The sequence below is a fragment of the Hypanus sabinus genome, chromosome 15 (genome assembly GCF_030144855.1).
Source record: "Hypanus sabinus isolate sHypSab1 chromosome 15, sHypSab1.hap1, whole genome shotgun sequence".
Lineage (NCBI taxonomy): Eukaryota > Metazoa > Chordata > Chondrichthyes > Myliobatiformes > Dasyatidae > Hypanus > Hypanus sabinus.
Genome location: NC_082720.1, coordinates 7420347 through 7434629, shown reverse-complemented (window position 1 = coordinate 7434629; position 14283 = coordinate 7420347). Strand labels below are relative to the sequence as shown.

Below are 14283 nucleotides of genomic sequence, written 5' to 3'. Positions count from 1 at the left end.
AGAACTGGCATGCCCACAAAAAACAAAGAGTGGTTGTAGACAGGTCATATTCTGCATGGGGGTTGGTGACCCGTGGTTTGCCCTGGGGATCTATTCTGGGATCCTTGCTCTTCGTGATTTTTAAAAATGATCTGGATGAGGAAGTGGAGGGATAGGTTAGTAAGTTTGCTGATGACGCAAAGGTTGGGGGTGTTGTGGATAGTGTGGAGGGCTGTCAGAGGTTACAGAAGGACATTGATAGGATGCAAAACTGGGCTGAGAAGTGGCAGATGGAGTTCAACCCAGATAAGTGTGAAGTGGTTCATTCTGGTAGGTCAAATATGATGGCAGGAATAGTATTAATGGTAAGAATCTTGGCAGTGTGGAGGATCAGAGGGTTCTTGGGGTTTGAGTCCATAGGACGCTCAAAGGTTGACTCTGTAGTTAAGAAGGCATATGGTGTATTGGCCTTCATCAATCATGGAATTGAATTTTGGAGCCCAGAGGTAATGTTGCAGCTATATAGGACCCTGGTCAGACCCCACTTGGAGTACTGTGCTCAGTTCTGGTCGCCTCACTACAGGAAGGATGTGGAAGCCACAGAAAGGGTGCAGAGGAGATTTACAAGGATGTTGCCTGGATTGGACAGCATGCCTTATGAAAACAGGTTGAGTGAACTTGGTCTTTTCTCCTTGGAGCAACGGAGCTCCTTGAGCGGTGACCTGATAGAGGTCTACAAGATAATGAGAGGCACTGATCATGTGGATAGTCAGAGGCTTTTTCCCAGGGCTGAAATAGCTGCCACAGGAGGGCACAAGTTTAAGGTGCTTGGGAGTAGGTACAGAGGAGATATCAGAGGTAAGTTATTTTTTTATGCAGAGAGTGTTGAGTGCATAGAATGGGCTGCCAGTAATGGTGGTGGAGGCAGATACGATAGTGTCTTTTAAGAGACTTTTGGATTAGTACATGGAGTTTTGAAAAACAGAGGGCTATGGATACGCCTAGTAATTTCTAAAGTAGGGACATGTTTGGCACAACTTTGTAGGGCGAAGGGCCTGTATTGCACCGTAGGTTTTCTATGTTTCTATGTTTCTCTGGTCAATCTATTCAAAACACCTCACAAAAAAATATAGCTCTTGGCTACCCAGCAGCCACTACTTCCAACAAAATAAACAACAGGCAATAGAGCCAAAGAATCCTAAAACAGGGAAACATTTCCTTCCGCCCAACTGCTTCATATTGATCAGGATGCCAAGAGAGAAAGACAGGCACAGGGAGAGAGAGACACAGAGATGGAAAGTAATCAGTGGTCAAGTGACATATGCAATCAAGTACTAGTCTTTCTCTCACCAGCAAGTTTACTCTCAACTAACTGGTGATATTTCACTGTCAAACAGCACTCTCTCAATTTCAATACTTTTATTATCACCAAACAAAAGTAAAAAGAAAAACTGATCAAATGCTTTGGTATGCTGTTTTCTACATTGCTTTGCGGATACTGACATCCATATGTACAAAAGTTAATGGCAGTTTTTGATTGGTCTCCTAACTGGTTTTGACAATGTTGATCAGAAGCATCCTCCTCTCTAATTACCTCAAAATATTTACAAAATAGCAAATCCAATAAATCACTTTAAACTGGAGGATGGGAAATGATTACAACACACAAACAATAAAAGATTTGAATTCCCCCAATCTCTAAATTCAAGTGACAGTACTAAACACTGAGCCACGGATTTTGATAATATAGTCTTAAAAATACACAGCCCTACTTCCTTGTCTATACACATAGATGTCATTTTGCCCTTAATACAGAGTCCAAGGTATTACAGGGAAAGTACTAGCACGGACAGAAGGTTGGCTGGCTGGCAGGAGGCAAAGAGTGGGAATGAAGGGACTTGTTCTGGTTCACTGCCAGTGACTAGTGGTGTTCCACATTGATCGGTGTTGAGTTGCTACATTATATGTTAATGATCTGGGTGGTGGAATTAATGGCTTTGTGCCCAAGTTTGCCGACAATACAAGAATAGGTGGAGGAGCAGGTGGTGCTGAGGAAACAGTGAGGTTGCAGAAGGACTTTGGACAGATTAGGAAAATGGGCAGATAGAATACACTATAGGGAGGTGTATGGTCATACACTTCGGTCAATGGAATAAAGGCACAGATTATTTTCCAAAAAGGAGGCAAATTCAGAAATCAGAGGTACAAAGAGACTTGGGAGTGCTGATGCATGATTCCCTAAAGATTAACTTGCAAGCTGAATCATTAATAAAAAAAAAGCAAATGCAATGTTAGCATTCATTTCGGGAAGACAAGAAATGTAAAATTAAGGATGTAATGCTGAGGTGTTATATAACATTGGTCATACTACATTTGGAGTATAGTTCTGGGCCCCAAATCTAAGAAAGTAAGAAAGGTGCTGACATTGAGAGGGTTCAGAGGATGAGAAGGTTTAGCAGATAAAAATTATACAGAGAATGAAAGGGTTAATATATAAGAAGCAGTTAACATGAGGAAATCTGCAGATGCTGGAAATACAAACAACAACACACACAAAATGCTGCTGGAACACAGCAGGCCAGGCAGCATCTATAGGGAGAAGTGCTGTTGACGTTTTGGGCTGAGACCCTTCGTCAGGACTAACCGAAAGGAAAGATATTTTGGTTAGTCCTGACGAAGGGTCTTGGCCTGAAACGTCGACAGCGCTTCTCCCTATAGATACTGCCTGGCCTGCTGTCTTCCACCAGCATTTTGTGTGTGTTGTTCTAAGAAGCAGTTGATGGTTCTCACTGTACTTGCTGGAGTTTTGAAGAATGAAGGGGGGGGGGGGTCTCATTGAAAAATACTGTATAGAAGAGTGGACATGGAGAGAAGGTTTTCAATCGTTAGAGAGTCTAGGACCAGACTGCATAGCCTTGGAATAGAAAGGCATCCCTTTAGAACAGAGATGGGGAGGAGTTTCTTTAGTCTGACGGTGGCAAATCTATGAAATTCATTACCACAGTCAGCTGTGAAGTACTGAGTATTTTCAAAGCTGAGTTGATAGGCTCTTCATTAGTCAGGGCATCCGTCTGTTGTTCCAACTGAATTTTTCTGATACCGTATGTCACATGATTTATTTACTTTCAAAGTAAGAATTCTGGAAAAAAAACAATGTTATAATGGAGTAGTGTACCCATAATCACAGATTGAAGTGCAAGTCACAATCATGAATTTTATTACCTTCAGACTTCCCTGACCAAGTCAAGCATCTATGGTTTTTTTTATTCATTTCAGGGCTTTTCAGACTGAGCCAGCATTTAGTTGCCTATCCCTAGTTTCCCTTCAGAAGATAGTGGTGAGCTGCCTGTAAGAGGTGGGTATACCCACAATGCTGATAAGGAGAGGGTCCCGTGTTTATGATACAGTGACAATGAAAGCAATATACTTCGAAGTCAGTATGGTGTGTGGCTTGGGGAACAATTTCTAGGTGGTGGTATCCCCAGCCTTTTGCTACCCTTCTTGTCAGTTTTAGAGGCAGGGATTGGAAGATGCCATCTAATGAGTTTTGGATGAGTACATTCAGTAGCTAATATAAACTACTGCTATTGTGCATCAATGGTGGAGTGAGCAAACACTAAAACTTTTCAGTTTGTCACTATTTATAGAAAATATCCTCTTTCCCTACCAGTGGCTAACAACATGTTCTTGTTGCAATTCAGTTACCACATCCCTTGCCTGTTCATTTAATTCCAAAGCCTCTCTGCAGCCCACACTGCCACCTAGTTTTCCATAATTAGTGAAGGTTAGTAATGAAATAGCTGAACTATGCTCTCAGGACATATCCAAGGATTGTAATGAGACACCTGGCAACTTGTGCACCACCACAGCAGACAGCTATTGGGCTGGTTGGTGGAATAGCTCTTTCAGGTTGGACTCCCATCGACAAATGGTTGAGGACTCAAAAATGTTGAATGCACTGGAAGCAACTTTATAAACACAAGGGATTCTACAGAATCTGGAAGTCCAGAGCAACACACACAAAATGCTGGAGGAACTCATCAGGTCAGGCAGCATCTATGGAAACAAATAAACAGACAACGTTTGTTCTGGAAGCAACTTTGTTGTGTTTAGATTTAGCGCTAGGTTAATGCATCATGATTTGTCCAGTGTTGTTCTTTCAGTATAGTACAAGTGGCTAGCTTGCTTGGTCATTTTACGGAGTTCCTCAGCAATTTGTGGGCCGAAGGGCTTGTAATGTGCTGTAGATTTCTATGTTCTAATGTAATAAATCTAAAAGCCTTGATATCATAATTACAAATTAAACAAAAATAACCTGATTTTGATTTCCACTGGTGTTAACATGAAATCTGAACTCATAACTTTGAATATCTGTCTGATAAAGTGACCTCTGCCTTACTACCATACCGCCCACCCCACCCCAATGAAGAGTCTTTATCTACCTCTTTGTTCCACAAGCAAATCACTGGCTACCTTCAGACAAGACTGAATCCATTTTTTTAAACCGGAGATTTTCAAAATAGAGCAACTTCAGGGACTGAGTAATCTCCTTAAACAGTTTTGATGACCTAGCTTCACTGGATAAGAATTTATCATCCAAGACCAGGGGTTGCCAACTTTTTTTTGCCATGGACCCCAACCATTAACAGAGGAGTACATGGACCCCAGGTTGGGAATCCCTGCCCTATATGGTATTTGACCTGGGTTTTAAAGTCTAGTTCCACGCTGATTCATGGACTTCAAAGTCTTGGGGTGGATGCTACACAGTAATGTAGCTGTTAGCCTAACAGCGCCAGCAATCACTGTTCAGGGTTCAGTTCCCTCTGCTGCCTGTAAAAAGTTTGTGTGTTATCTCTGCAACTACATGGTGCTCCAGTTTCCTCCCACAGTCCAAAGAAATTCAGTTAGGGTTCGTGAGTTGTAGTCTTACTACTCTGGCACCAGAAGCATGGTGACATTTGCTCACTGATTTGATTTGATTCGACAAAAATGATGCACGTCACTGTATGCTTCGATGTACATGTGACAAATAAGGCTAATCTTTCTCATTAACACAATTATGTGGGAATAAGTGGATGGAGCAGATGACATTAATTTTGGTCCATCATTTTTCATCTGTTATAAGTTTACAGTGTGTATAACTACCAATATACTCGAGCCCACTCAATGTTTTAATAGTCTCTGTAGGAGTCATTCTAACACATTATAGCATCTTACAATGCAACTAGTAATATCAGAAAATGCCTAAGATGGATTGATACTCCACGAGATTCAATTTTCAGAACTGTTCATTTTTTAGCTTATCTTAATATTCACCACATGATCGCACGAAGATAAATAACAATCTTAAAACTAACGTTTCCATGGGATTTGAATATAATCTTACTTGTAAGATTCTGAACATTTCAAGTTCATCGAGGAGCAGATAGGGAGACAGATTCTGCAAAGGAGTAATAATAACATGGTTGTTGTGGTGGGAGATTTTAATTTTCCAAATATTGATTGGCATCTCCCCAGAATGAGGGGTTGAGATGGGGTGGAGTTTGTTAGGTGTGTTCAGGAAGGTTTCTTGACACAATATGTAGATAACTCTAGAAGAGGAGAGGCTTTACTTGATCTGGTATTGGGAAATGAACCTGGTCAGGTCTCTCAGTGGGAGAGCACTTGGAGATAGTGATCACAATTCTATCTCCTTTACCGTAGCATTGGAGAGGGGCAGGAACAATCAAGTTAGGGAAACATTTAATTGGAGTAAGGGGAAATATGAGGCTATCAGGCAGGAACTTGGAAGCATAAATTGGAAACAGATGCTCTTGGGGAAACGTACGGAAGAAATGTGGTAAATATTCAGGGGATATTTGCATGGGGTTCTGCGTAGATACGTTCTAATAAGACAGGGAAAGAATGGTAGGGTACAAGAACTGTAGTTTAAAAAGGTTGTTGTAAATCTAGTCAAGAAGAAAAGAAGGGTAAATGGTAGGACATTGAGGAATGCAGAGGAACAGAGAGATCTAGGAATAACAGTGCATAGTTCCCTGAAGGTGGTGAAGAAGGCTTTTGGAACACTGGCCTTTATAAATCAAAGCATTGAGTACAGAAGTTGGAATGTAATGTTAAAATTGTACAAGGCCAAATTTAGAATATTGTGTGCAGTTCTGGTAACTGAATTATAGGAAAGATATCAATAAATTAGAGAGAGTGCAGAGACGATTTACTAGGATGTTACCTGGGTTTCAGCACTTAAGTTACAGAGAAAGGTTGAACAAGTTAGGTCTCTATTCATTGGAGCGTAGAAGGTTGAGGGGGGATTTGATCGAGGTACTTAAAATTTTGAGAGGGATAGATAGAGTTGACGTGAATAGGCTGTTTCCATTGAGAGTAGGGGAGATACAAACGAGAGGACATGATTTGAGAGTTAGGGGGCAGAAGTTTAAGGGAAACACGAGGGGGTATTTCTTTACTCAGAGAGTGATAGCTGTGTGGAATGAGCTTCCTGTAGAAGTAGTAGAGGCCAGTTCAGTTGTGTCATTTAAGGTAAAATTGGATAGGTATATGGACAGGAAAGGAGTGGAGGGTTATGGGCTGAGTGTGGGTAGGTGGGACTAGGTGAGATTAAGAGTTCGGCACGGACTAGGAGGGCTGAGATGGCCTGTTTCCGTGCTGTGATTGTTATATGTTGTTATATGTTAAGAGCTGATGAAAGGTTCAAAAAACTAGGTAATGATAGAGATCTAGAAGATTATAAGGCTAGCAGGAAGGAACAAGAATTTAATTAGGAGAGTCAGAAGGGGCCATGAGAAGGTCTTGGCAGACAGAGTTAAGGAAAACCCCGAGGCAGTCAACAAGTATGTGAAGAGCAAGAGGATAAGACGTGAGAGAATAGGACCAATCAAGTGTGACAGTGGAAAAGTGTGTATGGAACTGGACGAGATGGCAGAGGTACTTAATGAATACTTTGCTTCAGTATTTACTACAGAAAAGGATCTTGGTGATTGTAGGAATGACTTACAGCAGTCTGAAAAGCTTAAGCATGTAGATATTAAGGAAGAAGATGTGCTAGAGCTTTTGGAAAGCATCAAGTTGGATACATCACCAGGACCAGAGGGGATGTACTTCAGGCTACTGTGGGAACCAAGGGGGGAGATTGTTGAGCCTCTAATGATGATCTTTACATTTTCAATGAGGACGGGAGAGGTCAGAGGTTTGGAGGGCTGCAGATGGTGTTCCCTTATTTAAGAAAGGGAGTAGAGATAGCCCAGGAAAGACCAGTGAGTCTTACTTCAGTGGTTGGTAAATTGATAGAGAAGATCCTGAGAGGCAGGATTTATGAACATTTGGAGAGGCATAATATGATGAGGAATAGTCAGCATGGTTTTGTCAAAGGCAGGTCGTGCCTTACGAGTTGATTGAATTTTTTGAGGATGTGGCTAAACACATTGATGAAGGAAGAGCAGTACATGGCATTTGATAAGGTTACCCCATGCAAGGCTTATTGAGAAAGTAAAGAGGCATGAGATCCAAGGGGACATTGCTCTATGGATCCAGAACTGGCTTGCCCACAGAAGGCAGAGAGTGGTTGTAGACAGGTCATATTCTGCATGGAGGCTGGTGACCAGTGATGTGCCTCAGGGATCTGTTCAGGGACTCCTACTCTTTATGATTTTTATAAATGACCTGGATGAGGAAGTGGAGATATGGGTTAGTAAATTTGCTGATGACACAAAGGTTGGGGGTGTTGTGGATAGAGTACAGGGCTATCAGGGGTTACAGTGGGACATTGATAGGATGCAAAACTGGGCTGAGAAGTGGCAGATGGAGATCAACCCAGATAAGTGTGAGGTGGTTCACTTTGGTAGGTCACATATGATGGCAGAATATAGCATTGATGGTAAGACTCTTCTTGGCAGTGTTGAGGATTAGAGGGATCTTTGGGTCCGAGTCCATCGGACACTCAAAGCTCCTATACAGGTTGATTCTGTGGTTAATAAGGCGTACAGTGTATTGGCCTTTGTCAATCTTGGGATTGAGTTTAGGAGCCAAGAGGTAATGTTCCAGCTATAAAGGACCCTAGTCAGACCCCACTTGGAGTACTGTACTCAATTCTGGTCACCTCACTACAGGAAGGACTTAGAAACCATGGAAAGGGTACAGAGGAGATTTACAAGGATGTTGCCTGGATTGTGGAGCATGCCTTATGAGAATAGGTTGAGTGAACTCAGCCTTTTTCTCCTTGGAGCAACGGAGGATGAGAGGTGACCTGATAGATGTGTACAAGATAATGAGAGGCATTGATTGTGTGGATTGTCAGAGGCTTCTTCCCAGGGCTGAAATGGCTAGCACAAGAGGGCATAGTTTTAAAGTGCTTGGAAGTAGGTACAGAGGAGATGTCAGGGTTAAGTTTTTTTTTTTTACGCAGAGATTGGTGAGTGCATGGAATGGGCTGCTGGTGGCAGCAGTGGGGGTGGTAACGATGGGGTCTTTTAAGAGACGCCTGGATGGATACATGGAGTTTAGAAAAACAGAGGGCTACAGGTAAGCTTAGGTAGTTCTAAGGCAAGGACACACTCGGCACAGCTTTGTGGGCTGATGGGCCTGTATTGTGCTGTAGGTTTTCTGTGTTTTTATGTTCATGTTGTAACACAAGCGTGTTACACTGGCATAAAACCTTTCACCTACACTGCTTACTGATGCATACCCCTCATGTCATGCAGAATGGATCTTTCCTTCTTTCAGCATTGATTATACAGGTCCTCCTCAGCTTACAAATACCCATTTGTATGGCCTAATTTATGGCCACATTTCTAACCTATGACCAGTTACAGGAACAGAATGCGGCTGTAACCCAGGGAGGACCTGTATGTTCACAACATAAATACATAACCAAGGAGCATATAGCAAAATTACATTAATTAACAATGTATTAGAGCAGTGGTCCCCAACCACCTGGCCATGGAGCGGTACTGGTCCGCAGCCCAGTGGTTGGGGACCACTGTATTACAGAACAAATAATAACAATTCACAATTCCAATAATATTCTTGAAAACAATTAATCCAATAAAATTCTTAGTAACATGCTCCTGAAAACTCTTTGACCTGAAATAGTCACCCCCAGTGAATATCAGTTAACTTCATTTTAGCATACATATAATTTCAAAGCTACAGTACATGTAGGAACTCATGGGTTCTTTATTATTTTTTATTTATGATTTTGCTATTTATGAAGAACCTCACTGATAACCTTAATCATGGATGAAAATGAAATTTTAAAAATATCGTTTCTTTGAACAAACTCTGCACTGTGGTCAATTCAGAAGTTTCTTTCCAGCCCTTGGAAACCAAGTTTAAGCCATCGGAGCCTGAAATAATTTAATGTTGGCCATCTTGCAGGCATGAGATGAAACTATGTTACCTATAATATAAAGCCAAACCATTGTTTCATCAACTTTCATTAATCTGATGTCTGAAAGAATCCACAATTGCAATCTCAGTAAAAGTACAGCTCTAACAACTCATTCAGCAGGAATGTACCAGAAAAAATATAATATTACAGCTGTTTTAAATCAGTGGTTCTCAACCTTTTTCTGCTCACGTACCACTTATGACTTTCATTTACTTGTGGCCCCCACCCTCCATAGTCTCCATTGGTTGGTCTAATTATTCTAATATACAGTCAATACTTATGTTTAGCAAGTTATAGGTATTATTATATGTTAAGTATAATATTACAGGTACATTAGTAAAATAAAACAATCTCAAAGCTCTAAATCGGATACTTTATAAATAAATAGGCAAATAATTTTTGAAATTGCTATAACATATGCCAATTCTACGTGGCAATAAAGAGCGTGCAGTCACTGAGAAAAGCGAATTGAACTTCCTTTCAACATTTGGTAAGTATCAGGGAGTTACTAGGTGGCAGGGTGGAGTTACTTTTCAACCAAAGGATGTGCAAGGCGCTCCTTCCCTTCACTGGCCTACAGGTCACCCTTGGGCAAGGTGTAGCACCTGCTCAGCAAGCAACCACCACCCCCCCAACCAAATCAGACTACACGAAGCCATAGGGGCAAGTGGTGGATGGTCATATGAGCAGCTGATGCATAAAACAAGTCCTGGTTATGCGACCACTGATGCCAAGCAGACAATCTCTGAAGAGTACTGATAATGGCTGGGGTCACCCTCTTGTGAAGACACTGCCCAAAAGGTGGCAATGGCACCTGTGAAATCATGATGAAGACCACATCATATGACATGGCACATGATGAATGAATGATTCAGGGATTTAAATGTTGCAGTGCTAAGTAATGATTTGTCAGGGCTGCAATGGCAAAAAGAAACGTAACGGTTGTAACAGTAGAGTTAACATGTTATCACCTCTTTGCAGTTTGGCCATTTCTGGCAGATGACCCCCACTGCAGTAACTGCAGCCTTCATGTATTTTAACATGCAGGGACAGTAAAAGGGAAACAGAACCAGCCTCCTGATACATACTCACTAACTGACTTTGCTGCAGACAGCCCTGCCCAGTCTGCAGTTTGTGATTTGAGGTGGATGTGGAGCCGAGCTAAATGGGCTGCCCTGCAGGGTATGAACAGTGTTTTGTGCATGGTCAGGCAGAAGCAGAGATAACGACTGACCCTCACACACATAGGCTACGCTTTTTTCTGCCTCATTTGCATAATCTAGCATATTTTCCAATCCGTTTCATTCAGGGTTCCAAATCATATATATTCATTTATTTTTTTATTTATATATTATAGCAATACTTCATTAAAACAGTAAACTTATCATGGCCCATTCAGAAACTCCTGTGGCCTCTATGAAATCCAGCATGGCCCATGTTAAAAACCACTCTTATAAATACTCAAAACATTGTACTATACAAGTCAAGAAGCATTAATTTTAGTTTACAAATCAGATTCATCCATCCTCTCTCTGTGCTTCAAAAATTTCTTCCAAAATTCCAGTGTTACAGAAACTGGTTGGCTGGGTTGGGGGCAAGCACTCACAGTGCCAATGTTGGAATGACACAACTAACTGAATCCATAATCAGGTTTCCTCCTATGTCAACCCACTCTTCAATTTCACATTATTCCCTGGTTAAAAAAAAACTGCTTTACCACGAGTTGAAAAAGCAATAGGTGTCAACATTAATTATACACCCTCTGTCAAATACAGTGACTGCTAATAAAACAACACCAAAGGCTATGAAACAGGAGCATCCAGCAGGAAAGCACAGTCAAGTTTGATTACGTTAAAACAATTTTTATTTCCATAATATTCAGTTCTAATCCCTAGATTTGAGTAGAACATTTCTAAAGATGGTCCAGTGCAGAAAACAGAATGCCATATTATCATTTTGAACCAAAGCCCCCTTTGTGTCATGGCTTTGATAGATGTAAGGATCCTTGCAGGGTGTTGACTCCTGTATCCTAGCCAATATTTATACCTTCATCAATTACCAAAAATACCTGGCCAACAAAATTTTTGTGAGAGGTTGAAGAACATAATCAGACAATCTGGCTTCTCTGCACCACTACCAAATGGCCATGAAAATGTGTGGGTAAATTATAAAAGGTGCTATACAAATGCAAATCCAAGAATGCAAGTCAACTTGGTTCAACTTATTATTGCAAAATACCAACCAAAACCATCCAGATTTAATAGTTTTGCCAGGGACATCCTCAAAACATTAACCAAATTTCAATCAAAAATGCTGCCTGACCCACTGAGTTTCTGCAGCATTTTCTGCACAAGACATAACTGCAGTCTTCTTTATGAGAATTTGTGAGACATTTTTGTACATCAACAACCAAAATACTAATTTTGCTAATTCTGTATGAAAGAAAACAGTCAAATATTACACTGATGCAATTGGTGTCATTACTTATTGTGGACCGCTTGTGTTATATGTGAGTGCTAGCTCAGATCCCAAAATATACTCTAACCAACGTAAGAAAGGGGTGTGGACAGCCTGCAGCAATTATTAATCAAGTTGAGAACACACATAGAAGATGTGTTCCCAACTGCTTTCCAAAGCTGTTTGAAGTTGAATTCCTACACACAGTTCTCTGTCATCTTGCATTTTCTTCATTCCAGTGGAACCTTTCTCTGTTCTTTCCTCATCCTAGCTGCCTTCATTCATAAGTCGCTTACAAACCCACATTACCTTGGAGCTCTTTTTTTTGGATCCTTGCACTGCCAACCTCTTTCTATTCCTTAGTAGGGAAGCCACGGGCAGTGTTAGACTATTGATTCAGTGATTAATTATAGTTAATTAATATATAATTAATTAACTATTATTAATTATAATTAACTATCATTAATTACAGTTCAATTCCCACCAAGGCAACAATGGAGAAAACAGCCAGTCACAGTACTGGTGAGCATAAAGCCATGAAACTGTCATCTGAATCCCCCACAACCTTCAGGGGTGGGTGGTATATTTCCTTATAGGTCCAACCCCAGATCCTAATGTTTCTCTTTTTTATCTGCTGTGCCGACTCCAGGGCAATAAGTAATAGCACTACTAGTGTTTTTCATTTGTACATAAAGAAATAAAATTTAAATATATCCAAAATTTCATCTGTCTTGGCTTAACACTCTGAAATTATCATTCCCATCATCTGTTCTAGTCTAGGTTTCTCTCTCTCTCAATGTTAAATTTTCTTTAAAAGTTCTTCATATTGATTTACTTGATTACCACATCCCCTTATCAACATCAGAATACTACAGCCCTTCAGCCCTTGAATTTGTGCCGACCCATATATTCCTTAAAAAAGTACTAAACCCTGTAACCCACTATTTTTCTTTCACACATGTGCCTGTCCAAGAGGCTCTTAAATATCCCTAATGTTTTAGCCTCCACCACTATCCCTGGCAAGTCATCATTTATACATCATTTCCTCAATGCACAGATGTATAAACACAATTGTCATCACTCTTGCAAGACAGATATTGCTGGTATCAAAACCACATTCTTTATATATCTGCATATCTTGGAGGTAAAGTTAGAATGTTATCACACAACTGTCTGAAAGGTGATTTGAGCAATTATTCTGGAGTCAGAACTCACACAAACTCGAAGTTTGTGGCTTTATAAGAAATAACTTATTATCTGAAAGCACAATCTGTTCCCCAACTGCTCCACAGTTAGCACTACCTGAAGTTAGCAAAAATCTTCCCCACTTGTTCTGACAGCTTATCATTGCACAAATTAAAATGACGTTGTCAACTGAATCTGGAGTTGACAGATACACATGTTCACTTACTATTACTGTTTAGAACAAAATACTGTTGTTTAATACAGTCAATAACATTCGTAAACAATCATTTAGCTGGAGTGGCAGCAACGATTACTTATTACAACAACAACTGCAACATTTACACGCAAAAAACAAGAGCTCCGTTATTTTGCTAACCAGTTTGGGAGGGGTTTGGTGTGGGAGGAAGGGGACGGAATTTATAGTTCGTATGTAATGCTGCCATTCAAAATGTTAACAGCTCTTTACGGTATGGAGCAGACCAACTCACGCAAACGTTCTCCTGATCAACTCACACAAGCGGGCAGGAAGATGAAGTTGTCTTATTACGTGACATTTTACATTTATTTTATGGAAAAATAAAAAGCAGGCTTACCTTCTGATACATCCTCGTCAATAGTTCCCTTAACCTGAGAGAAACACCACTGCATTTCGTTTGCATTGCCTCCAAACCCTGCATTGTAGAAAGGAAAAACACCAAACATTAACACACGGGCAAAACGAACTGTGCCCTCAGCCAGCGACAGCGCGAGGTTCCGAGAGAGAGGCACCGATGCTGATCCCCTACCCGGCATCATTCTCCAACACACCGTACAGCTGCCGCCGGCGAACCTGTCAATCACCCGCCCCCGCGCGCCCATCCTCCAATCGCAGCGCACCGGAAGTACCTCTTCTTCCTTAGCAACGGAAGCGATTGTTCTCTAGTGAATTGGGCGTGTGGTTGGCACTGTTGGCTGAAGATTATCAAACGGTTAATGTTGGCTGTTGTTATTGATTGATAGCAAGAATTGCTGCCTCCCTCTTAATGTTTTATGTCAGGGGTCACTGGCCATGAAAGCTTCACCAGGTGCGACAGCGGTAAGGCAAGGATGGTGGCAGTGAATGCTCCTTCACCATTTCTGCTGGGTCCAAATGCTATAGGATTATCATAAACATTGTGACAAAGGCACTGATTTTTATATTCTGATTATGCAAAGAGAAGATACAGATAGGAAGCCTGCAAAATACGTGTGTAGCCTGAAAACAAAAAAAAGATTTTCAATAG

At 41.0% G+C, this 14283-nt stretch overlaps 1 protein-coding gene across 1 annotated transcript in view; it reads right to left on the bottom strand.

Annotated features, from left to right (window-relative positions):
- Positions 1–13840, bottom strand: part of LOC132405289 (serine/threonine-protein phosphatase 2A 55 kDa regulatory subunit B beta isoform) — a 778563-nt gene extending 764723 nt beyond the window's left edge. Inside the window, exons 1-2 of the mRNA XM_059989972.1 lie at positions 13807–13840; positions 13615–13692 (exon numbers count right to left, since the gene is read on the bottom strand). Coding sequence (XP_059845955.1) covers positions 13615–13692; positions 13807–13816 — 88 coding nt within the window. The 5' untranslated portion in view covers positions 13817–13840. The remainder of the gene's footprint in view (positions 1–13614; positions 13693–13806) is intronic.
- Between the last annotated feature and the right edge of the window lie 443 nt (positions 13841–14283).